The sequence below is a fragment of the Stomoxys calcitrans genome, chromosome 2 (genome assembly GCF_963082655.1).
Source record: "Stomoxys calcitrans chromosome 2, idStoCalc2.1, whole genome shotgun sequence".
Lineage (NCBI taxonomy): Eukaryota > Metazoa > Arthropoda > Insecta > Diptera > Muscidae > Stomoxys > Stomoxys calcitrans.
Window position 1 is genome coordinate 233933898 of NC_081553.1, and position 26995 is coordinate 233960892.

Consider the following 26995-nt stretch of genomic DNA (forward strand, 5'->3'; position numbering starts at 1 on the left):
TATAGAAATTGGTTGAGATTTAGATATAGCTCTTATATATATTAACATTTTAGTCTAAGTACCCATCGGGCCACGCCATCCCCAAAACTCCCCTAAACAGACATATTGGACGTTCGTTTCATTATGGGGCTCAAATGAAATGTATTCGGGACTAGATTTCGAATCTGGCATACAATGTCAGATCGAAGTATAGGGGGTCACGCCACTCCTCAAAAAATGGCATTAGACCCAATATGGCCATATGATATCTGGCAGAGCCGATTTTCTTAAAATTTTCATAGAGTGTGTACGTTTTTTCTGGAAGCAAACATACGCTATATCATTTTTAGATATCGGGTGAAGGAAGACCCTCCTCCTTAACCCCAAAAATGCCACCCATATTCGAAAGTGGTCCGATGGCGACAATAAGGGTATCAAATGCAAAGTATTGGAGATCAGAAAACGAAAATGGTATTAAAATTTGGGTCCAAGTACCCGGCAGGCCTCCTCAACCCTGAAACTCTTATAAACAGATATATTCGAAGTTCATGACAATATGGGACTCAAATGAAAAGTATTAGGCAGAAGATTACAAATATGGCATAAAAAAAGGTTCAATTAATGGGAAGTCGCCCATCCCAAAAAATCCCGAAATGGGAAAATTAGCCGAATATTGGGAGTAGATAACGAATATGACATTAAAATTTTCGTTCAAGTCTAGGTGGCGCTTTCCACTTAAAGATACGTCAAATGGGTTCTTTGACCCATTATGACAATATGGGACTCAAATGAAAGGTATTTGGGAGTAGAAAACGAATTTGTTATCCCATTTTGGAGCCAAGTGTTTCGGGGTAAGCCCTAAAGCACCCCCTAAACTGAACTTCATTTCCTTTGGGAATAAAGATTGATATATTTTTTTCAGTAAAAAGTGCCGGTGGCCCCAGCCCCAAAACACCCTCCAAACGGTTCATATTTACCGACGATGGGTATATGGGGCTCAAATTAAAGGGATTTGGAAGTACAGCAACATTTCGGCTCAGACATTGAGTCGAAATGTTTGAGGAGCCATCCCTCTCACAAAAAGCACTTCTCATTACCCTAATTTTTAAAAATACCAGGAACCGAACTTCTCACACATCAATGAGTGTTTTCCGATTCAAGTTTAAACTCAATGACACCTGCAGTGCGACACCTTTTTGGGGGAAATTTTTGAATGACCATGCATGGCATTGTACTTCGCAAATGTCGCCAAGATTAAGAGGGGATAAACACCGCTTTTCCCGATGTTCTCGCCAGGATTCGAATGTGTTCAGCGTCATAGGCTACAATGGCACGAATTCTATATCCACATTCAGGGCGAAGTGTCATCAACCTAAAAAGATATTAGAGTGTTGAAGAAGAAGACGCAGCGAAGCGGGCGCGGTTTGGCTAGTAGAATATAAATTTTTGGTAGTATAATATATATTACAGAGTCATTGCCAGATTTATTTCGATATCTCTATAGGTTTAATATTTCCAATGTTTTTTTTTCTCTCATCCCACAGTGTGTCGGTTATCTTTAACCTTAATTGGTGAAAATGGTGCTCAAAAGCTAATTTACAAATAATTAATATACTTAAAAGCTGCTGTTAAAAGCACTACCGCAGCAATGAAAGATGCTTTTCCCATCACCACACAGCTGTTGCTCACAAGTTAAAGTTAGTTGACAAACGCAGTTGGTTGTATTTTAATTGTTTATTTGTTTTTATTATTGTTTACCGTTAATTGTTCTTACAACTTTAGTTTAATACGAATTGCTGTAATTACATGGTGTCACAATACAATTATTGTCACTTTAAATTGGCTTTTAATATTAAAACCTTATACGAAGCTTATAGTTAAGGCTGATTTACTATACAATAATAAGAATTACAATACTGTTACTGTTAAGGAGGTATCTCATTGGTTTGTTTGTTAATTTTCCAAAAGGCAAACATGGCTTGGCTGGGTAAACTCATTAAATATTCTCATCAAGTAACTAGAATTAAGCAAATCTAAAAAAACACAAACATTTTGAAGAAACACAAAAGAACTTGAATAAGTTATTGTTTAAAATTTTTTGTTGTTTTGAATTCAAACCATAAATCTTAAATTGGTGTTGTCTCATAATTTTCGTTTTGTTTTTATGTCCCAGTCAATTGTATAGATGTAGAAGATACACATGTAGATAGGTATAATAATTTAATTGCTAATCTATCAAACTTATTTGGAAGCTAATTTTGAGAATAAATTATGAATCTAAACTACAGAAATATGAAATTTGAGTATAAACAATTAGATGAGTTATACGTTTTATAGTAGTCAGTAGTCAAAATGAGTACAATAGGAAGGTTAAATATTCATATTTTATAGGCTCGGAATGCAATTTCCCACTTCACTTAGGTATCACCAATTATTCGCAATGTATTAAAGTGAAACCTTATTTTGACATAAAACGACTGTTATATGAGTGATATCTAAATTTTTTATAAAAAAATATTCCTTTCTCATTACTCTATACTATGAACTAAACTAATGGTAAAGATCTATGTTCCCATATTGAGGCACAACGCTAGAGAAGTCTAATTCTCCTCAGCACATCCAACATCATCATCTTCATTACATTGTTCAATAACCACATCATTTATTACCTCTGTAGATGCAACATCTCCATCCAAACTCTCACTGTTGCTATGTTGTGTTTCATGTTCTTCACCTTGTGATAAACACTCTTCCACATTGGTCAGCATATCCAAAGTATCCAATGATCGACCTGTGTGATCGGTTAGCAGGGAACCTGAGGAATTATAAAAATGTTCTCCTTCCAGCAGGGAATCATTGGTGTAACAAGGAGATTGAGTGTGAGAGTTGAAAGTATTATAGCCAGGAAATTGAGGCAGTTGTATGTTGATTTTTTGCTGTTCAATTCGTTTCAGCTCCGATACTTCCATGGCAGCTTGGCTTCCCAAAGTGGTAGCAAAACTAAATGAGGGAGGCACTGAAAAGAACCGCAAAAATTAATAAAATAGCTAATGGATTGAAAACACATGTAACAAGTAAAAAGGCGTTAAATTCAGCCGGGTCGAACTTTGGATACCCACCACCTCAGGTATATATGTAAATCCCATTTCGCTACAATCTGGTAAAAATTGGATAACTTATGCGCGAACTTTGAGTGGTCTAATAAATTGTTGAATTTTGAATTTAAAATTTTGCCGAATTTTGTATTTCAAATTTCAGCGAAATCGAATAAAAAACAAGTAAAAACGCGTTAAGTTCCACCGGGCCGAAATTTGGATACCCACCACCTTGGGTATATATGTAAACCACCTTTCATCAAAATCTTATGTCAAATTTCACTTAAATCAGATTATAAATGCGGCTTTTTTGGGGCCAAGACGTTAAATCGGGATATCGGTCTATATGGTAGCTATATGTAAATCTCGATCGATCTAGACCAAATTGTAGAAATATGTGGAGGGGCATAACTTAACTCTCTGTGTCAAATTTCGGCAACATCGGATAATAAATGCGCCTTTTATGGGTCCAAAATATTAAATCGAGAAATCGGCCTATATGGCAGCTATATAGAAATCTGGACCGATCTGAGCCAAATTGAAGAAGGATGTCGAAGGGCCTAACAGAATTCACTGTCTCAAATTTCGGCGACATCGGACAATAAATGCTCTTTTTTTCCAAAACCTAAAACCGAGAGATCGGTCTATATGGCAGCTATATCCAAACCGATCTGACCTATATGGCAGCTATATCCAAACCGATCTGACCGATCTGAGCCATATTTCGGTTTATTGTTGGGAGACGTAAAACAACTCAATGTTTAAAATTTCTGCGAAATCGGTTAAAAAATAAAGCTTTTATGGCCTTCAGACCCCTTATCTGGAGATCGGTCTATATGGCGGCGATATCTAAATATAGTCCGATTTGAACCATATTTGGGTCAGATCTCGGGAGGCTTAAAACAACTCACTGCTTCAAATTTCAGCGAAGCCAGGTAATAAATAAAGCTTTTATGAGCTTCATACCCTTTATCGAGAGATCGGTCTATATAGCAATTATATCCAAATATGACCGATCTAATCCAAATTTAGGTCAGATGTCGGGAGGCTTAATATAACTCACTGTTGCAAATCAAACAGCGAAATCGGGTAATATATAAAGCTTTTATGGTCTTCAGACCCTTTATCGGGAGATCGGTCTATGTGGCTATACCTATATATAGCTATATCTAAATATAGTCCGATCTGAACTGTCGTCGGGAAGCCTTAATCTACTCACTGTTTCAAATTTCACAAAATCGGATGAAAAATAAAGTTTTTATGGCCATTAGAACCTTTATCGGAAAATCGATCTATATAGCAGCTATATCCAAATATGGTCCGATTTGGCCCGTTCAGGAACTTAACATGCGTGTATCAAAAAGACGTATCTGTGCTAAATTTCAGCTCAATATCTCAATTTTTGAAGGCTCTAGAGTGACGGACGGACGGACAGACACACGGACTTCGCTAAATCGTCATTTCATCCCACAAATGTAATTATCTAGCCTTACGTTGCACTTAAATTCTATCCAGAACATCCGACTTGCACTGACTTGGACTAAATGAAAACACAGCAAATATTATGGATAACATATCACAATCCACGAATATTTCTCAACTACATTTATACTCACAACAACTGTCATAGGAAGGCGGCTCATCTTCTGGAACATCTTTTGAACTCGCACCCATATCCTCATCATCATCTTCATGCACCTGCGACTCCAACAACTCCTCCAACTCTCTACGCAGTCTTAAAGTAGGTTGCGATGTCACTAAATTTCCTCCACCTGGATTGGTTCTTTCACCTCTCGTGCGATTACTGCCCGTGCAAATATTGCAATTACGATTAAAGTTACGCTGTAACCTGCGCTGTTCCTCTTGGTATTGACGCAATGGCTCCGTGCCAATCACCAAGGGAACCGAAATGTCTGTGTCATAGTGAAAGGCTCCCGTCTTCAGCTTCACCTGCAGCATGTAGTGAATGAAGACAATGTAGTTGAGATTCAGCGTTGACCTGGGCGTATCGATGGGCACAAGCAAAGTGCCCTCGTACAAGCGTTTCGTCAGACGCAAAGTACTCTCCTCAATGGCACTTTTGATGAGTGTTTTTGTATGGAAATTACGTTTCATGGGTTTGCGCGCCAAAAAGACGTAGTGTTGTTTGAGGGAGGCCTCCACTCCTACAATGTCATAGTGTGGCGACTGATTGTCTAGCTCTAGGAAGTACTTGATGTGTTGGCCGGGAACAAAGCCAGCATAGGGTAGCATAAGGGAGAAACACAAGGGTCCCGAGGTGCAAGGCCACTGACATAGGTACTTGATGTTCTCGGCCTTAACGGGGAGCTGTAAAGAAACAGAAGAGACCAGACCCTTACTGCATTCACATACTTTCTTGGCATGTGCTTTTCTCACTCACCCCATATTCAGGATGAAAGTTCAAATCCAAACTTTGCACCACACATATTGGCTTGCGAAAAACCTCATCGAAAGTCCTTTGTTTGTCAATGACCAAGGAAATGTTGTAGGCTATATAGCCATAGGGTCCTTTGCAGGAGGACGGACAGTCTGGTGGTATGCGCAATGTTAGCACGTAGACATGCAAACCAGCCGAGAATTCCGAATTGTCAAAAACATTTGCACGTGAATACAAATACTGTTGATGGCCATAATAAGTGGCAGACTCTCGGCCACTAATCGACCATTGAACTTTTGCCTCACCCTCCAGTAGAACATAAACGGCTGAATTAATAACACAAACAAACACACACACACACAAACACACAAATTAAAAATTATGATGTAATGTAGAGTAGAGTAGTGGGCTTTTGGCCAACATACCATTGACTCGTTTCACTTTTTCCGTTTTCAAAAGTATTCGACCGCTGATGTACTCTCCCGAAGAGTAAATGGGATTAAGGCGATCCAATTCAAATTCGCAGGTTGTTGGCATCTCTATTGAAAATGTTTTGCTTGCTTTATGTTTTAATTAAATTAGAGTAGTCCAAAACTGTTAACTTAAAATAAAACGAATTTCAAGATTTCGTTCACTCGTTTAGCGAACAAACACAACCTTCTCCTTACAGCATCCTTTGGCAAATGTGTAGTGCCAATAGAGCCATCACAGTAAAATACCAGCAGCACATCATCTACCCCAACTAGAAGTCTTGCCAGTAGCTACGTGGGGTTGTATTGTCTGTGGCAGTGTCGAAATCTTTCAACTTACAGCTTTCCCTGTGGGCATTACATTGAAAAGGGTATTTACGATTTATCCAAGCATTTGTCACACTCACAGTTCAAGGTGTAAGAAAATTACAAAAAAAACGAAAACATTGACAATTGACAATTATGCTAAAAATGCAGAGAAATCAAGAGACTTTCGATTTTAAAAACATTTTCCCACAAAACTCTCATCAAAGTAGACTTCTGAAGAGTACTATTCAACTCAATGATAAGGCGTCTGCCCGATGCACTCGCAATCAAAATGACCAAAATTTCCCAGGAACATTCCATTGAGGAACAGGGGATACTTCTCTCATATCAATGAGTGCAATCACATTTAAGATTAGCTCAATGATTAGGGCCCTCCTCTCTTATGTTGAGTCCGAACGACGTGACGCATAGCGGTACCACCTAACAAATGTGCAAATTCAAATTTGTCCATGACGATTCCATTACGGAACAGGGGCAATCTTCTCTCATATCAATGACTGCAGTCCGATTTAAAGTTAAGGTCAATGATAAGGGGCCTCCTTTTTATAGCCGAGTCCGAACGGCGTGCCTCAGTGCGACACCTCTTATGAGGAAAAGTTTTTACATGGCTTAGTACCTCATAAATGTCGCCAACATTAGGAGGGGATAACCACCGCTGAAATTTTTTCTAATGGTCTCGCCAGGATTCGAACCCAAGAGTTCCGCGTCATAGGCGGACAAGCCTAGGCCTCCTCACAATATGCAAATGCATTGCCCATGAACATTCCAATAGGGAACAGGGGCAAACTTCCCACGTATCAATGAGTGCTGTCCGATTCAAGTATAAGCTCAATGATAAGGGCCTCTTTTTATAGCCGACTCCGAACGGCATGTTGCAGTGCGACATCTCTTTGTGGAAAAGTTTTTACATGGTAGCCATACAAAATGGTACAGTACCACCCAAATGTCACCAACATTAGCAGGTGATAACCAACGCCGAAAATTTTCATGATATTCTCACCAGGATTCGAACCCAGGCGTTCGGCGCCATAGGTGAAAAAGGAATCCGAAAAGATAAAGAGGTGGACATACAAATTGATCGATCTAACACTAAGGAGGCTATACACTTCTATACCGACTAACATAATTTTTGAGCCGAAAAGACTGAATAACAAAATACATCCACTTTTAAATCCCCATTAAATTTGATCATTTGCCTTCACTATTCTCCGCTTACGTACTTCATTACCTCGCACATCCTTAGAAAAATTTTGTTTCTAATATACATTATTTTCAATGTAGTGAATGCCCTAAGTCGCATAGTCACAACTTAAATGAGCTACTTCCAAATTCATAGTTCAATTCTATAGTTTTTTCGTGTTCGCATGTTTTGGGCAAATCAATAGAATGGCGCCACAAGTATGTGTCGTCGCATATCCGTTTTTTTCTTCATGAATCTTTTGAGATGGTGGTGCAAAATCTCAAACATTTTGAATTTTATAGCACGAGACATCATAAACGAGTTTCTTTAGAGTTCTACGACGACAACCATCATCATGAGCCTCTCTGTTAACTTTGGCCAAGGGTAGCATTAACTCTTATTGCCAACTTGTAGGAGGGGATAATAGATTTGACATCCTAGTCATGTTTGGTTTCCTATTTGCGTTGGAATTATTTGTGAGTGAATATATGTGTTTGTTGTGTGAAATGTTTGATGATGAACAAGAAGTAAATTTTTGTTTATTTTTCTAATCTCAGGCTGAAAGATGTAGATTGGGATGTGTTCTCTTATGAATATTAAAGAAAATGCTTTTGAATTCATATAATTTGCAAAGAAGTTTAATGGTAATTTGAGAATTTTTCATGATAATGAGGAAATTTGTATTGAATGCCCCATATTTGGCGAAGAAGTATTGTAATGTCGTTTGTGTCATTCAATTTTCAAAAACGATTTCTATGCGATAGTTTTTTATTTTTTCATTTTTGTAATATAAATAGTTCGCAAAATTAATGGAAACAAGTAAAAAGCCATTAAGTTCGGCCGGGCCGAACTTTGGACAGCCACCACCATGGGAATATATGTAAAGCACCTTTCGGCACAATCTGATGAAAATTGGATAACTTATGCACCCAAATTCCACATGGATATTGAGTGGGCTAATAACAATAAGTCACTGTTGAAATTTGTATTTAAAATTTCATCAAAATCGGGTAATAAAAAAGCCTTTACGAGCTTCAGACCCCTAATCGGCACATGGGTCTATATGACAGATATATATAAATACTGTCCGATCTTTACCATATTTGGGTCAAATAGCGGGTGCCCTAAAACTACTTACTGTTTCAAATTTCAGCAAAATCGGTTATAAAATAATATTTTTATGGGCTTCAGACCCCTTAACGGGATATAGGTCTGTATGGCAGCTATATCTAAATATAGTCCGATCCTAACCATATTTGGGACGGATGTGGGAAGAACTAAGACTATCCACTGTTTCAAATTTCAGCGAAATCGGGTAATAAATATAATTTTTATGGGCTTCAGACCCTTTATCGGGAGATCGGTTTATATGGCAGCTATATCTAACTATTAACCGATCGAATCTATATAAAATAAACCACTGTTGAAAATTTCAACGAAATCGGGTAATAAATAAAGCTCTTATGGGCTTTAGACCCTTTATCGGCTGATCGGAATATATGGCAGCTATATATAAATATAGTCCGATCTGAACCATATTTGGGTCAGTTGTCGGGAGGCCTAAAACTACTCACTGTTTCAAATTTTAGCAAAATCGGATGAAAACTAAAGTTTTTAGGCGCATTAGATCCTTTATCGGAAAATCGGTCTATATAGCAGCTATATCCAAATATTGTTCGATTTTGTCCGTTCAAGAACTTAATTAGCGTGCATCAAAAAGACGTATATGTGCCAAATTTCAGCTCAATATCTCAATAAGTTCGGCCGGGCCGGATCTTATATACCCTCCACCATGGATCGCATTTGTCGAGTTCTTTGCGCGGTATCTCTTTTTAGGCATACAAAGAGCATTAAATAAGAACTGTTATGTTAGTGTTATTGTTCGAATCGGACAATAACTTATATTGTCCGATTCGGACCATAAATGAATGCTGAAGTCATTGTATAATACTTCAGTTCATTCGGATAAGAATTGCGTCTTGTAGGTGCTTAAGAAGCAAAATCGGGAGATAGGGTTTATATGAGAGCTGTATCAAGTTATTGATCGATTCAGACCATATTAGACACGTATATTGAAGGTCATGAGAGAAGTCGTTGTACAAAATTTCTGCCAAATCGGATGAGAATTGCGCGCTCTATTGGCTCAAGAAGTCAAGATCCAAGATCGATTTATATGACAACTATACCAGATTATTAAGCGATTTGAACCATACTTAACACAGCTGTTGAAAGTGATACCAAAACACCCCATGCAAAATTTCAGCCAAATCGGAGGAGGGTTGAGCGCTCTATTGGCTCAAGAAGACAAGACCCAAGATCGGTTTATATGGCAGCTATATCAGGTTATGGACCGATTTGAACCATACTTGGCACATTTATTGGATATCATAACAAAACACGTCGTGTAAAATTTCATTCCAATCGGATATGAATTGCGCACTCTAGAGGCTCAAAAGGTCAAGACCCAAGATCGGTTTATATGGCAGCTATATCAGGTTATGAACCGATTTGAATCATACTTAACACAGTTATTGGAAGTGATACCGAAGCACCATCTGCAAAATTTCAGCCAAATCGAAGGAGGATTGCGCGCTCTATTGGCTCAAGAAGACAAGATCCAAGATCGGTATATATGACAGCTATACCAGATTATAAACCGATTTGAATCATTCTTAACACAGTTGTTGTTACCGAAACACTACGTGCAAAATTTCAGACAAATCGGACGTGAATTGCACCTTCTAGAGGCTCAAGAAGTCAAGACCCATGATCGGTTTATATGGTAGCTATATCAAAACATCGACCGATTGTAACCATACTTAGCACAGTTGTTGGAAGTGATACCGAAACACCATGTGCAATATTTCAGACAAATCGGACGTGAATTGCTCCCTCTAGAGGCTCAAGAAGTCAAGACCTTAGATCGGTTTATATGGCAGCTATATCAAAACATCGACCGATTTTATTCATACTCAGCACAGTTGTTGGAAGTGATACCGAAACACCATGTGCGAAATATCAGTCAAATCAGATAAGAATTAAGCCCTCTAGGGGCTCAAGAAGTCAAAACCCAAAATCGATTTATATGGCATATATATCAAAACATCGACCGATTGGGACCATTTACAATCTCAATCGACCTACACTAATAAAAAGTATTTGTGCAAAATTTCAAGCGGTAGGCTTTACTCCTTCGAAAGTTAGCGTGCTTTCGGCAGACAGACAGACGGACGGACGGGCGAACGGACGATTAAGATTATATATCCTATATGGGGTCTCAGATGCATATTTCGTGGTATTACAAACAGAATGACGAATTTAGTATACCCCCATCCTATGGTGGAGGGTATAAAAATGTTGGTATGACATAGCATACACCGACATTCTCGCAACTTCACCAATAGTGATTCCATGATTCTTTACATCAATTTTTTCTTCCCTTTCCCAATGCCATCTGCTAATGATGTGATGGATTCTTTAAGATGAATTTTTCAAATGTCTTGTTTCTCCTTTGCCCCAATTTATAAAAAAATTGCCAGGATTCTTTAATTTAGACGAAGCTTGTGTCCTTTTCAAAGGAATATAATTATAGTGAAGTTAACATTTCCGGTTTTAAATGATACAATAACTTCACTGGTATTTTATATGTCCCTACAAATGGTTTTACAAAATTAAAGTCGACTTTATTTCATTCATGAAAAGGCAACTAACCGTTGATAAAAAAAGGCTGTATGAGTACAATGCGATACCTTGAAAACAGTTGTAGAAGATGATAATGAAGAGACATACGTATCAATCTACGACCACTATTGTTCACTGTTATTTAAATAAAACTGTTTTTTAAATTAAAATTATCTTTATTAAATTTAATGTGGGTACTGTGGTTTTATAAACTCTGTGTGGTTTACACAAAATAAAAAATTTCTGAACTAGAAACAGTTAAGAAATACCTAACCCCACAATGATGGCAAATACTGTTGAAAACAATAAATTTACATTCAATTGCTAATGATTTGTATTTGCTCAACAAAGCAGTTGCTTCTCTCATCACTGAACATAAATAATTTTCATTTTAGCTTTGGTTCAATTGGAAAGCAGATTACGTTTGTCATTAATTACAAATAAGCAACAGCTGTAACATTTACTTTCTTCAATCCTAATGTACTTACTAATACTACTAATATTGTCATACCATTTTTAACAACTCGCAATATTGATCTGAAACCCCTTAAAGAATATACGTATATAAATTCTTTATCGTTTTGGCATTCTGAATTGAACAATGTCCGTCCGTTTGCCCGTACATCAAAATCACCATATCGTTAGAACGAATAAAGATATTCTCTTGAAATTTTGAACTGATACTTTTTTTGGTGTAGGTTGTTGGGGAATGCAAATGGGCCATATCGGTTCAGATTTGGATTGTCCTCATATAAACCGAACCCTCAGAAGCCCCAGTATTCATCCGATTATAATGAAACTTGGCACAAAGATTTCTGTTCAAACTTGCAACATATGCGGCAAGCATGTTCCGAATCGGTCTAAAAACTGATATAGCCCCCATATAAGCCAACCACCGGGCTTGGCTTCTTGACCCCTGAAGTCTTCAGTTCTCATCCGATTTGGCTGAAATTTGGTAAATGAATTACACTTATGTCCTGTAACATTCACACAAAATCATTACCAGATAGGTTCATATATATATATACTAGCTGAACCCGGCCCGCTCCGCTGCCCCTTCATTTACACCACGCGAAAAATAAGTTCTTTATACCCACCACCGAAGGATGGGGATATATTAATTTTGTCCTTCCATTTGCAACACATCGAAATATCTATTTACGACCCTATCTTCTTATATATAAAACTAGCTGACCCGGGCCCGCTCCGCTGCGCCTTCTTTTACTTTATATGGAACAAAAGTTTCCTTGCAATATTTATTTTCGACAATTAAAGATCTTTTAGTGAAATACCATGCAAACTTGACTAACAGTTTAACAATATAAGAGCCTTTATCTGAATCCCATCTTTATTGGTCTACGAATTTAAGTTTTAGTGTAATTTGTACTCCATGCTTAAAATACTTTATTTCAGCCCTATATTCTCATGATGTTTGATTTAGGGGTATTTTCGGAGGTGAGGTGGTCCCCCAGATATTTGTTCCTGAAAAAATATCAACTCTCCCTCAAATACCATTTTTTTTAAATCCCATATTGCAATTGGCTTAAGAGGAGTTTACAGGATGAGGCGTCCCCCAAAAACATGGCCCCAAGATTGGTTATCAAATTCGTTTTCTAATCTCAAATACCTTTCATTTGTGCCACATATTGGCATGGTCGAAAAATTTTTACACTTTGGGGGGTGTTTTGGGGAAGGGGTGATGCCTAAAATACATGGTCCTACATTTGGATATCAAATTCGTATTCTACTTCCAAATACCTTTAATTGAGCCCCATACTGCGATGGTCAGTAAAAAACTGCTGATTGTGGGGTATTTTGGGAAAGGGGTTATCCCGAAAGTGGGTATCAATTCTTGCTCAACCCCCAATACCTTTCATTTAAGCTCCACATTGTCATGGTCGGTAAATATGCCCGATTTAGGGTTGTTTTGGGGAGTAGGGTGGTCCCCCAAACACTAAGCTCTTAAATTTATCAGCAACGTGCTCTATTCTCATATATCTATATATCATTTATTTGAACCCCATATTGCCATTGCCCTCAATATTGAATATCAAATTCGTTTTCTAATCTCATTTAAACTCCTTATTGCAAAAGTCAGCAAATATGTCCGATTTAGGGTATTGGCCCTAAAAACTATGAATATTTAGTTCCACTCTCTTAAAGACCCAAATTGTCTTGGTGAGCAAATACGTCCTATTAGGGGGTTTTTATAGTGGTGGCCCCATAAACACTTTTCCCGAATATTGATATCAGATTCGTGCCTTACTTCCAAAGACCTTTCGTTTGAGCCCCATATTGCTATGGTCGTAAATTTGTCCCCATTGGGGGATGTTTTTGGGGAGAGGCGGCCCCCCAAACATATTTGGATATCAGTTTCGAATTCTACGCTCAAATACCTTTTATTTAAGCCCCATATTCTCATGGTCAGTAAATAAGTCTTGTTTGGGGTGATTAGGGGAAGGGGTGGACCCCCAAAAACGTGGTCCCACATTTGGATATCAGATTCGTATTCTACTCGTAAATAGCTTCAATTTGAGTCCCATATTGCTATGGTCGGTAAATAGGTCCGATTTAGGGGTGTTTTGGGGCTTGGGGTGGTCCCCCTAGCACAATCCGACAATTGGATAACAGATACGTTTTCTTATCCTAAATACCTTTTATTTGAGTCAAATATATGTTGAGTCAATCATATTGTCGTGATTGGTGTAAATATATCTTGGGTAGGTGTTAGGGTGGGGCAGCCCCCCTAGGTACCCCACCCGAAATTTGGATACCAAATTTTTATTTTTAGGGTACTATATTAAAGCACACAAAATTTCGCTTAAATCGCACCACTCATCTCCGAGATCTGGCGTTTCTGAAAATTAGGATAAGGGGTAGGGGTCCACCCCCTTCAGATATCAAAAAATGTAGTACCCTATTTTCACCACGGGGTCAATATGTACCATCTGTGAAAAATTTTCAAGAAAATCGGTTCAGCCGTTTCTGAGTCTATAAGGAACACACAATCATACAAACAAGCAAACAAACAAACAAACAAATCTACAAACAAACACAAATTGATTTTTATACAATATATAAGAAGTTTTTAGCAGAATCCATGGCGGTGAGTTCCCAAGATTAGGCCCGCTCGAACTTATCGCGCTTTTACTTGTTTTAGGTTAAGATGGATAGTTTAAAACAAGAATTTTTCAAAAAATAATAATTGGACAGTCATCTACGAAGTAAAATAACAATCAATCAGCCATCAAAGATTGAAATAGCTGGTCATGTCAGTTAGTATATAGAAAATTTAATGCAAGATAGCCTTTTTATTTTAAAATTGTTGTTCTTTGTCTCGTTTTATTGCTAAAATCCTACGAATAAGAACAAATCTTATATTTTGGGCCAACTATTTTGTCAGTGTGGACTTCACTTAAAAAAAAAAACAAGTTTACTATTTTAAAAACATAATTATTAGACACGCAAAGTTGGACCCATGAGTTGTTGCGTGCGTCACGAAAATAATGTGTTTTCATACCCACCACCATAGAATGGGGGAATACTAGTCTAGTCATTCTGTTTATAACACTTCGACATTGTGTGCCGAACTAGCCATGTCCGTCCGTGCGTCCATCTGTCGAAATCGCGATAGCGGTCGAACGCGTAAAGCTAGCAGTTTGAAATTTTGCACAGATACTAAATATTGATATAGGTCATTGGGGGTTGCAAATGGGCCATATCGGTTGAGATTAAGATATAGCTCCCCTATAAACCGATCTCCCTATTTAACTTCTTTAGCCCCTGGAAACCGCAGTTTTTGTCCGATTTGGTTGAAATTTTACATGGTTGAAATTTATATGACACTTAACAACTGTGTCAAGTACGCTTCAGTTCGGTCTATAACCAGATATAGCCCCCATAATTTGGCAGAATCCTTGATGGTGGGTTCCCATGATTCGGCCCGGCCTAACTTAGCACGCTTTTACTTGTTTACATTTTGAGTGCAAAAACCATTTTTATACCCTCCACCATTTTAAGTCGATCTTGCTATGTCCGTCCGTCTATCCGTCCGTCCATCTGTCTGTCGAAAGCTAACGGCCTGAAATTTGCACAAATACTTCTTATTAGTGTAGGTCGGTTAGGATTGTAAATGGGTCATATCGACCCTGACTTCTTGAATTCGTGGAGGGCGCTATTCTTAGCCCATTTGGCAGAAATTTTGCATGAGATGTTATGTTATGATTTCCAACAACTGCTTTTAGTATGGTTGAAATCGGTTCACAGCCTGATATAGCTGTCATATAAACCGATCTGGGATCTTGACTTCTTGAGCCTCCAGAGGGCGCATTCCTATCCGCTTAAGCTGAAATTTTGCATGATGTGTTTCATTATGACTACCAACAACTGTGCTCAGTATGATTCAAATCGGTTTATAACTTGATACAGCTGCCATATATACCGATTTGGGAACTTGACTTCTTGAGCCTCTAGAGGGCACACTTCAGCTGAAATTTTGCATGACGTTGTTTGTGATGACTTTCAAAAACATTGACATATATGGTTGTAATCGGCCCATAACCTGATATAACTGCCATATAAGCCGATCTGGTTTCTTGACTTCTTGAGCCTCTATAGGGCGCAATTATTATCCGATTCGGCTGAAATACAACTGCTTGTCCCATGACCTCTAACACACGTGTCAAATATAGTCTAAATTGGTCTATGGCCTGATACAGCTCATATATAAACTGATTTCCCTTTTTATACCCTACACCACTACTGTGGTACAGGGTATTATAACTTAGTTAATTTGTTTGTAACACCCAAAAGGATGAGGGATAGGTTCATTGATAAGTATACCGATCGACTCAGAATCACTTTCTAATTCGATTTAGCTATGTCCGTCTGTCTGTCTGTCCATGTTAATTTGTGTACAAGGTATAGGTCGCAGTTTTCATTCGATCGTCTTTAAATTTGGTACAGGCATGTTTTTCGTCCTAGAGACGAAGCCTATTGAAATTGGAAAAAATTCGCACATTTCGAACCGAACACTGATTTTGGTAATAAAATTCAATGATTTGCAAGCGTTGCTCGTTAGTAAGTCTATTCATGATGAAATGTCAAAGCATACTGAGCATCTTTTCCTTTGACACCATGTCTGAAATCCCACGTGATCTGTCAAATACTAATGCATGAAAATCCTAACCTCAAAAAAATCACCCTTTAGCTCCCATATATATGTTTGTCCGATTTTCAGTAATAATGCAATAAAATGGTCATTTGTTAACCGATTGTCTCGAAATTTGGCAGGAGGGATTTTCTTTTGACTCTAAATATTTCTGGTGAATTTCATTGAAATCGGTTCAGATTTAGATATATCTCTCATATTATATATATATATATATATATATATATATATATATATATATATATATATATATATATATATATATATATCGCCCGATTTTAACTTCTAGAGTCACATGAAGCGCATTTATTGACGACCTTGCCAAAATTTTGCAAAACGGCTTCCTCTACGACTGCGACAATAGGAGTTGGAGCAGGGGTTTGTTCGAAATCAGTTCAGATTTAAATATTGCTCTCATATATATGTGCGTCCGATTTTGAGATATATTGCAAAACAGTGCTTATTTGTTAACCGATTCTGTCGAAATTTTGCAGGAAGGATTTTCTTATGACTCTCAATATTACTGGTGAATTTCATAGATTTAGCCAGATTTAGATATAGCTGTCATATATGTATATGGCCAGATTTTCACCCCAAGAGCCACTGCAAGCACATTGTTTGAACAATCTTGCCAAAATTTTGCACAACGCTTTCCTCGACAATTGCCACATTATCTGAGAAATTTTCTCGGAATCGGTTCAGATTTAGATATAGCTCCCATATATACATTCGTCAGATTTTGGGTAATTTGCCATAATGTTGATATTTGTCAACCATAGTTTTTACAGTTTGAACATATTTGCTCGCCGAGGTCCATCAAAATTGATTCAGAATTGGATATAGGTCCCACATTGTATATATAGGTTAGGTATAGGGTACAGTCGACACCGCCCGACTTTTACCTTTCCTTACTGGTTTACTTCTTGAGCCACTAAAGGGCGCAATTCTTATTCGAACAGGCTGAAATTTTACACAATCACTTCTATTATGGTCTCCAACATTCAATTCAATTATGGTCCAAATCGGACCAAAACCTGATATAGCTCTAATGGCATAGCAATTATTTTCTTTTGTCCTTTATCAGCAACATTTAAGCCAAATCAGAAACGATTTGTTTCTTTCAATGGATGCTATGAAAACGTGGTCCAAGAAGTGGTGATTTTTCTTAAAATGGCTATATGTTCAACTAGCAGTCGCGTCGCCTGAAAGGCTTAAACTACTCTAGTCGAAAGGTCAACTATTATTGGGACTAGCATTTTTATTTCAAAGCATTGTGCGAACCAAAGCTACGACAAATTTATAAACCTGACCATATACAATATTTTTTTTTATTTTTAGAATATAGTATATTACTGTCAAAAAAAATAATGACGCATTAGTATTCATAATACAAGCTCTTATTAAAGTTTAACGTCCTCATAGCAAACTCAAAAAAAAAAACCAGCCACAAACTGCTTAAGTAGTTAAGACGTTCTCCCAAACAAGGAGTTTCGTTTGTCTCTGTGCAATAACATACAACCACTGATGAATTTTCTCCCACTGTGCTCAACAGACTCTTGCTTTTCACAGCCAGCAACTCAAAACAGATTTTTATGCCTGCCAACCACTAATGGCAGTAAAACAAAACAAACCATTTAATCAATCCTCTCGATTTGGCGAATAAACAGCGCTTTTCTGTTGCAGTCTTAATGGGCGATGAGGGGTCTCTGCAGCCTGCGAGCAATAAAACGTGACACAAACAAAAGAAAGTCAAACGGAGAGATAGAAAATGGACTCGGATTTGTTTTCAGTGACAGTAAGATTTGAAGCGTCTGAACGTAAACAAGTGTGCATAGCTCCTGAAATTAGCTAAGCGTTATACAAACGGGTATTTGCGTGAAGTAAATTACCACAAAATATGGAAATTGGTTTGTAATGAGCCAAATTGTCGTTCAAAAAAAAATCATAATTTTTGCCATACAAAATGTCAATTGCATGTAAATTTGAATTGGCGCGAGATTCCAACATCTACTACAGCGGCGAATACATTGAGGGCACTATCACCCTCAGCCCTTTCAAGCAACGACAAGTTGAAGGTGCGTGTGTGTGTGTGCGTGTTTTTTTACTGGGACAGACAACACCCCCATTTAATTATCACTTCTCGAGACTAATGCAAATTTGATGTTGCAATGTTCTCGCTGAGGAGAGTACGCCAGATTAGATAAAAACGTTATAACTACCTAATCGAAAATATTGCAAACAAGTTCTTTTTTTGGGCATATTGCTGCCACTCAGTCTCACATCTACTATGTATCGCATGTCTTTGTTGTAGGCATTTTGCTGCAATTCTATGGTCGTACCAAGGTGGCCTGGCTGGATTTGGACAAATCGGCTGTTGTTGCTGCCACTTGCGAAGCCAACGGGGGCCAGGTTATGCTCAATGACTTTAGCAGCCAGGAGCTGTGGCAGAAAACACCATTCAGTGACCAACAGAAACATGTTTGCGAACAACAGCAATTGACCGGCCAACATCTACTGCAGCCCCATCGCAGCTACAAATACAAGTTTCGCTTCCTAATACCAGCTCAAACGCCAGCCACAAGTCGATGTCCGCTGGGTGACTGTGAATATGAGCTGCAGGTGATTGTCCAGCATCCCAAGAAAGTCAACAAAGCATTCCATCAAAGAATTGTGGTTAAGAACAAACTGGATTTGTCCCAAAATATCACTGCACAAGAGGTTAGTACTGGTAGAGAGTTCAGCGTCGATCATGAAAACATCGTCTTTGTTTATCAAAAATACGTTTAATAACAAGGGATTTTGACACGCGTTGAAACAGAAAGCACTGGGCTACAATAAGTAACTCTTGGCTTACACATTGAAATCTGAAAAATTTTTATACCATGCACCATAGGATGGAGGTATACTAATTTCGTCATTCTGTTTGTAACTCCTCGAAATATGCGTCTGAGACCCCATAAAGTATATATATTCCTGATCGTCATGTCATTCTAAGTCGATCTAGGCATGTCCGCCCGTCTGTCTGCCTCCTTTCGAAGGAGTTAAGCTAGCTGCTTGAAATTTTTCAGAAATACTTTTTATTAGTGTAGGTCGGTTGGGATTGTAAATGGGCCAAATCGGTCCATGTTTTGATATAGCTGCCATATAAACCGATCTTGGGTCTTGACTTCTTGAGCCTCTAGAGGGCGCAATTCTTGTCCGATTTGATTGAAATTTTGCACGTGGTGTTTTGGTATCACTTCCAACAACTGCGGAAAGTATGGTTTAAATCGGTACATAATATGAGATAGCTGCCATATAAACCGATCTGGGATCTTGACTTCTTGAGCCTCTAGAGGGCGCAATTCTCATCCGATTTGGAAGAAGTTTTGTACAACGGCTTCTCTCATGACCATCAACATACATGTTTAATATGGTCTGAAACGATCAATAGCTAGATACAGCTCCCCTATAAATCTATCTCCCGATTTTGCTTTTTGAGCCCCTAAAAGGCGCAATTCTTATCCGAATGATCTGAAATATTGCACAATGACTTCTACAATGCTCAGCATTCATTTATGGTCCGAATCGGACTATAACTTGATATAGCTCTAATAGCACAACAGTTCTCATTCAATATTCTTTGTTTGCTTAAAAATAGCTACTGCGCATAGAACTCGACAAAGATATAAGATAGTTTGTAGTTGGTGCGAACAAAGTCTCAAAGTGGATTTGGATGAAATCATGCAGATATGTTAAGATCAGTAACAAAACAATCCATGCCAAATTTTATGCAGATCGGTTGAAAATTGTAGTAACTACGGCCATTCAATTGGTAGTCGGGCGATACATATATATGGGAGCTATTTCTAAATCTGAACTGATTTTTATCAAAATCAATAGCGATAGGCAAAAGTCGGTCGAAGCCGACTATATAATACCCTTGTAAGATTTTCTTACAATTATTCGAAAATTGTGGCTTTCTACAGCCTCAAAAGTCCTTTTCGGATGAAATATATATGGGTTCTTATCTAAATTCTGACCAATTTTGATGAAATTTTGTGCTTGTATTGGGATGTAAAATAAAACGTCTCACGTAAAATTTTGTAAAGATCAGACCAAATTGTGGTTTCTACGGGTCTAAAGGCCATATTGGCATAGAGATATATATGGGAGTTATTCATAAATCTAGACCGTTTTGACAAAATTTTGCACACATGTGAAGACGTCAAGTAAAACACCTCGTGCTAAATTTTGTGAAGATCGGACCAAAACTGTGGCTTCTACAGGCTTAAAAGGACATGTCGGATGAAAAATATATATGGGGATTATATCTTATTCTGAACCGATTTTGCTCGAAATCAATAGCGTTCGTCCTTGGGCCAAAGAAGTGACATGTGAAAATTTTCATGACAATCGGGCAGCAAATGAGACCTGTACCTTGATTACAATAATACATGAACATACAAACAGACAGACTTAGGTAAATCGAATCAGAAAGTGATTCTAAGCCAATCGGTATACTTATCAATGGGTCTAGTTATTCTTTTTCTTAGCGTTGCAAACAAATGCACAATGTTGTAATGCCCCCCACTGTGGTGTAGGGTTTAATGAAGATTTGGCAGACCGAAAAAGTTTTCAAAATGCCATGGTGACCAATTTTAAGGGCACCCCTGACCACCTAGGAATTTAGAATTTTGCAATAATATCGATAACTCCTATGTTCTTACCACAAAAAATGTCAAAGAGATATCTCTACCCGTACTCAAATGGCAGGTTTTTATACCCCCCACGATAGGATACTAATCTAGTCATTCCGTTTATAATACCTCGAAGTATTGATCTAGGACCCCATAAAATATATATATTCTTGATCCTTTCGACATTCTGATTCGAACTTGTCATGTCCGTCCGTCCGTCTGTCGAAATCACGATAGAGGTCGAACGCGTAAAGCTAGCCACTTGAATTTTGCACAAATACATTACTTTGTATTGATGTAGGGCATTGGGGATTGCAAATGGGTCATATCGGTTCAGATTTGGATCCGATCGGTTCCCATAAAAACCGATCTCCCGATTTGACTTCTTGGGACATGGAAGCCACAAATTTTGTCCAATTTGGCTTAAATTATGCACATAATGTTCTGTTGTGACTTCCAATAACTATGCCAAGTACGGTCCAAATCGGTCTATAACGTGATATAGCTCCCATATAAACCAATATCCCGATTTGACTTCTTGAGCCCATGGAAGCCACAATTTTTGTCCGATTTGGCTGTAATTGTGCACATAGTGTTCTGTTGAGACTTCCAACAACTGTGCCAAGTACGGTCCAAATCGGTCTATAACCTGTTATAGCTCCCATGTAAACCGATCTCCCGATTTGACTTCTTGAGCCCATGGAAGCCTCAAAGTTCATCCGATTTGGCTAAAATTTTATGCATGGTGTTTTGTTATGACTTCCAACAACTATGTAAAGAACGGTTCAAATCGGTCAAGGACATGATATAGCTCCCATATAAATCGATCTCCCAATTTGACTTCTTGAGCCCTTACCAACCGCGATTTTTATCCGATTTGGCTGAAATTTTGCACATAGTGTTCTGCTATGACTCTCAACAACTGCGTCAAATACGGTCCAATTCGGTCTATAACTATACAAAGCTCACATATTTTAACAAAATCCATGGTGGTGGGTTCCCAAGATTCATCCCGGCCGAACTTAGCGCGCTTTTTCGGTTCAGATTAACATATTGCTCCCATATATATGTTCGTCCGATTTGCAGTAATATTGCAATAAAATGATCTTTTGTGAACCGATTTCCTCGAAATTCGGCAGGAGGAAGTTTCTCTTGACTCCCAATATTACTGGTGAATTTCATGGAAATCGGTTCAGATTTAGATATAGCTGCCATAAATACAGGGTGGCTGATGAATATTGCTACAATGATGAATATTGCTACATTTTTTTTTCGGTGTATGGAATACATTTTTCTTTTATTCATGTTAAATTAAATTATTAAATTAATTATTAAATTATTATTAATTAAATTAATTAATTAATTAATTAAATTAATTATTAAATTATTATTATTAAATAGAAAAAAAGTTATTACATTTTTTTTTGGTAGCGGCTTTCATCAGCCACCCTGTATATATCGCCCGATTTTAACTTCTAGAGTCACAGCAAGCGCATTTATTGATCCATCTTGCCAAAATTTTGCAAAACGCTTTCCTCGACGACTGCCACAGTATCTGAGGAGTTTGCTCGAAATCAATTCAGATTTAGATATAGCTCTCATATATATGTTTGTCCGATTTTGAGAAATATTCCAAAAAAAGTAATCATTTGTTATCCGGTTCTGTCGAAATTTTGCTGGAAAGATTTTCTTATGACTCTCACTATTACTGGTGAATTTCATAGAAATCGGCTTAGATTTAGATATAGCTGTCATATATGTATATCGCCAGATTTTCACCCCAAGTGCCACTGCAAGCGCATTGTTTGAACAATCTTGCCAAAATTTTGCACAACGCTTTCCTCGACGACTACCACATTATCTGAGAAGTTTGCACGGAATCGGTTCAGATGTAGATATAGCTCCCATATATACGTTCGTCAGATTTTGGGTAATTTGCCATAATGTTGTCATTTGTCAACCGTAGTTTTTACAGTTTGAACATATTTGCTCGCCGAGGTTCATCAAAATTGATTCAGAATTGGATATAGCTCCCACATTGTACTTATAGGGTAGATGTAGATGTAGATTCCTAATTATTAATTTTTGAACTTTTATTTCTGAAACACTTCCGCTATGCTTCAATCGACAATTCCCGCACATGGGCCATTAAACAACTTGTGTTTTAACCGCCTCACTATGGGATGAAAATATATCAAATCATTATGATTAAGTTGCAACGAAGCAAATATTTCTTCATAGAATTTGGATGTATGTAGGCCACTTAAAATTGCTCATTTGTTAATGTTTAACAATGAAAAATATCAACAAAAATTTTAATATATTTTTATACCCTACTCCACTATTGTGGTATAAGGTATTAAAACTTTGCATTTGTTAGTAAAACTTAAAAGGAAGAGAGATAGGCTCATTGAAAAGTATACGCCTGTCTATATGTCTGTCCCCATTAATTTATATACGAAGACAGATCTCAATTTTTATCCGATTATTTTTAATTTTGGCACAGATATTTGTATACCCACCACCATTCGATGTGGGTATACTAATCTCGCCACTCGGTATATAACACCTCGAAATATGCGTCTAAAACCCCATACAGTATATATTATCTTGATCTTTATGACATTCTAAGTCGATCTAGCCATGTCCGTCCGTTTGTCTGTCTGTCGAAAGCTCGCTACCTTTCGAAGGAGTAAAGCTAGGCTCCAAAATTTTACTCTTCACATTACTGATGAGTTTCGTAGAAATTGACTCCGATTAAGATATAATACCCATATACATTTATCTACCAATATTCTCTTTGAGGGCCTTTGCGAGGGCTTTAATCAATCGATCTTCCTCTATGACTCCCAAAATATATGTGTGCGGATCTTGGTCGAGATTATTATGTTAAAATTTAAGCCAGAATATGCCATGTATATTCAAAATGGAGTAGGGTATCAACATGTATGCTATGCTGGATATTAGCCAGTCCTTACTTGTTTTTGGTCAATATTCCATGCCAATATTTCAAAATGAATTTTTGCGAAACCCACATTAAAGGTCCATCCAACGTCGGTGGTTGTGCCGCCAAACATAGCCAAATCCACATTTATGATTATACGGGCCATTCAGGACAATACTGCTCTAAAATAAGGTAAACGGCTCTAGCTGGCATTTTAAGGACCTTTCCCAGTACTTTAATGCAATCAATATACGAAAGTATTTTTATATCCACCACCATAGGATAGGGGGTATATTCATTTAGTCATTCCGTTTGCAATACCGAAATATCAATTTCCTACCATACAAAGTATATATATTTCGGATCATCGTAAAAATCTAAGACGATTTAAAATTGTCCGTGCGTCTGTCCGTCCGTCTGTTGTAATCACCCTACAGCCTTCAAAAATTGAGATATTGAGCCAAAATTTGGCACAAAAAACATTTTTTGGATGCATACTGGTTTTTGAACGGCCCAATCATATTTGGATATAGCTGCTATATAGAACGATTTTCCGATAAAGGGCCTAATGCCCAAAAATTCTTTAGTTTACATCCGATTTCGCTGAGTAGTTTAAGGATTCCCGACATCTGACCCAAAAAGGGTTCAGATCGGACTATATTTAAATATAGCTGCCAAATAGACCGATCTCCCGATAAAGGGTCTGAAACCCATAAAAGCTTTATTTATTACCAGATTTCCCTGAAATTTTCTTAACATAGCACCCACATATGGCTCAGATCGGACTATATTTAGATATAGCTGCTATATAGACCGATCTGACGTTAAGGGTCTGAAGCCCATAAAAGCTTCATTTATTACCCAATTTCGCTGAAATTTGAAACAATGAATTGTTTTACGACTCCCGACATCTGACCCGAATATGGATCTGATCGGACTATATTTAGATATAGCTGCCTATTTGGCCAATCTGCCGATAAGGGGTCTGAAGCCCATCAAATCTTTATTTATTACCCGATTTCGCTGAAATTTGAAACAGTGAGTTGTTGTACGCCTCTCAACATTCGACCCAAATGTGGTTTAGATCTGACAACATTTAGATATAGCTGCCATATAGACCGATCTGCCTATAAAGGGTCTTAGGCCCATAAAAGCTTTATTTTTTAATCGATTTCATTGAAATTTGAAACAATGAATGGTTTTATGCCACCCAACATCGGACCTAAATATGGTTCAGATCGGACTGTATTAAGATATAGCTGCCCGATAGACCGATCTCCCGATAAAGGGTCTTAAGCCCATAAAATCTTTATTTATTAGCCTATTTCGCTGAAGTTTGAAACAGTGAGTTTTTTTAAGCATCCCGATATCCGTTCCAAATATGGGTCAGATCAGACAGTACAGATATAGCTGTAATATAGAACGATTGATTATTATATCCTTGTTTAATTTGGTCCAGATTTGGTTATAGTTGCCATATAGAAAGATCTCTCCATTTATGGTTCAGATCGTGTCGTTTATGGTTCAGATCGGTTTAGCGGTGACCAAAATTCAGCTCAGCCGAACTTATTTTGTTCAATATTCTTTAAACAAATTATATTCAATTCATTGCATGAATGCTTTAATAAAGCTTAACTATTTTTTGACTTTATTCTTTCCATTCCACAGCCATGCAGTGTATCAAGTCAAAATGACTACGGCCAAATTTCGTTGTGTACACCCTGTATTGGCTTCACACCCGGCCAAAAGGTGCCTTATCATCTAAAATGGCACATATTACAGTCGAATCATAAAATCATAGTACAATTAAATTGTTTTATAACCTGTTATAGCAAATCTCCCCGAAACAGTCACAGAAACATCAAACAAACCATAAACCAGAGAAAGCATTTACCCGGTGAGACAATGGCCCACTTGAGCTTACCGTTGGACTGTCATATCTCAAGGGATTACGGTGTAGATGAGATAATGAAATTTGAATATATGCTAGAATCCCATGTTATCGATAGCAACAAAAAGGTGTTGCTAACAGCCACACTGCCCCTGATTATTGGCACAACACCATGCCGGTATAGCCAAGATGAGGAGAATGCTGAAGTGTTATGCTACGATAATTATGGTTGCTATAATTGTGATGAATGTTTAAACTTTTGTTAAATGTCTTTCTATTTTATTTTTGCAGGTTCTTTTAATGACGAAACGATTACAAAGCGTTTTAATTTGGAAATGGACACAACTGTGGGCCAACCTGTCTTGGACTCAGTGTGGTTGTTGCCCATAAGGAGACAGACCCATTTGAGAAGATCCTTAAAATATTGCTATAAAAAACTTGTTAAGATAATTTGAAATAGTTTAATAATAATGAATAATAATTTAAATAACCATTATTATTTTTTTATACCCATCACCATAGGTATCGGGTGGGCATACTAATCATTGTAACACCTCGATATATTGACCTACAGCCCCATTAAGTATATATATTCTTGATCATATTGATATTCTAAGTCGATCTAGTCCGTCTGTCGAAATCACGATAGCCGTCCAAGGAACAAAGCAAATGTCCATGTCGATTCAGATTTGGATATGCGGATAAAATGGTCCTTCGAATTGACTTCTTGAAATAATGCTAACTGCATGCTTAGTTACGACTTTCAAAATTCAAGGTAAGTATTGTCCAAATTGACCTATTGCTCCGATTTAAACCGATCTCCCTATTATCATTCTGCGGCCCCTATCACTTGGTTCATTTGTGTAATTTTTAGAAGAATAAATGGGCTGAGGCCACCGTAGCGCAGAGGTTACCATGTCCGCCTATGACGCTGAACGCCTAGGATTGAATCCTGGCGAGGCCATCAGATAAAAATTTTCAGCGGTGGTTTTCCCCTCCTAATGCTGCTAACATTTGTGAGGTACTATGCCATGTAAAACTTCTTTCCATAGCGGTGTCGCACAGCGGCACGCTGTTCGGACTCGGCCAACAAAAGAAAGCCCCTTATCATTGAGCTTAAAATTAAATCGGACTGCACTCATTGATATGCCCCTACTCCTTAGTGGAATGTTCATGGGCAA

At 37.7% G+C, this 26995-nt stretch overlaps 2 protein-coding genes across 2 annotated transcripts; one reads left to right on the forward strand and one right to left on the reverse strand.

The window, feature by feature from the left end:
- Positions 1-2350: 2350 nt before the first annotated feature.
- LOC106095593 (arrestin domain-containing protein 3) lies at positions 2351-6066 on the reverse strand. The gene is made up of 4 exons (XM_013262830.2): positions 5898-6066; positions 5476-5798; positions 4691-5402; positions 2351-2995 (listed from the first exon to the last, which is right to left on the reverse strand). The coding sequence occupies exons 1-4, from the start codon at positions 6007-6009 to the stop codon at positions 2580-2582; spliced, it is 1563 nt and encodes a 520-aa protein (XP_013118284.2). The 5' UTR covers positions 6010-6066; the 3' UTR covers positions 2351-2579.
- A 12056-nt stretch (positions 6067-18122) lies between these two features.
- On the forward strand, positions 18123-26304 carry LOC106095609 (uncharacterized). Its single transcript, XM_013262851.2, has 4 exons — positions 18123-18375; positions 18612-19018; positions 25592-26042; positions 26106-26304. Exons 1-4 carry the CDS (start codon positions 18264-18266, stop codon positions 26267-26269), a joined length of 1134 nt encoding a protein of 377 aa, XP_013118305.2. The 5' UTR covers positions 18123-18263; the 3' UTR covers positions 26270-26304.
- Positions 26305-26995: the final 691 nt, after the last annotated feature.

Excerpts from the sequence above, each read along its gene's own strand:
- LOC106095609 (XM_013262851.2), top strand. The coding sequence starts at position 18,264 with ATGTCAATTGCATGTAAATTTGAATTGGCGCGAGATTCCAACATCTAC. Across the intron at positions 19,019-25,591 it reads AAAATATCACTGCACAAGAG|CCATGCAGTGTATCAAGTCA; the intron begins GTTAGTACTGGT and ends TCCATTCCACAG. Across the intron at positions 26,043-26,105 it reads GTTATGCTACGATAATTATG|GTTCTTTTAATGACGAAACG; the intron begins GTTGCTATAATT and ends TTATTTTTGCAG.
- LOC106095593 (XM_013262830.2), bottom strand. The coding sequence starts at position 6,009 with ATGCCAACAACCTGCGAATTTGAATTGGATCGCCTTAATCCCATTTAC. Across the intron at positions 5,799-5,897 it reads AAAAGTGAAACGAGTCAATG|CCGTTTATGTTCTACTGGAG; the intron begins GTATGTTGGCCA and ends TTATTAATTCAG. Across the intron at positions 5,403-5,475 it reads ACTTTCATCCTGAATATGGG|CTCCCCGTTAAGGCCGAGAA; the intron begins GTGAGTGAGAAA and ends GTTTCTTTACAG.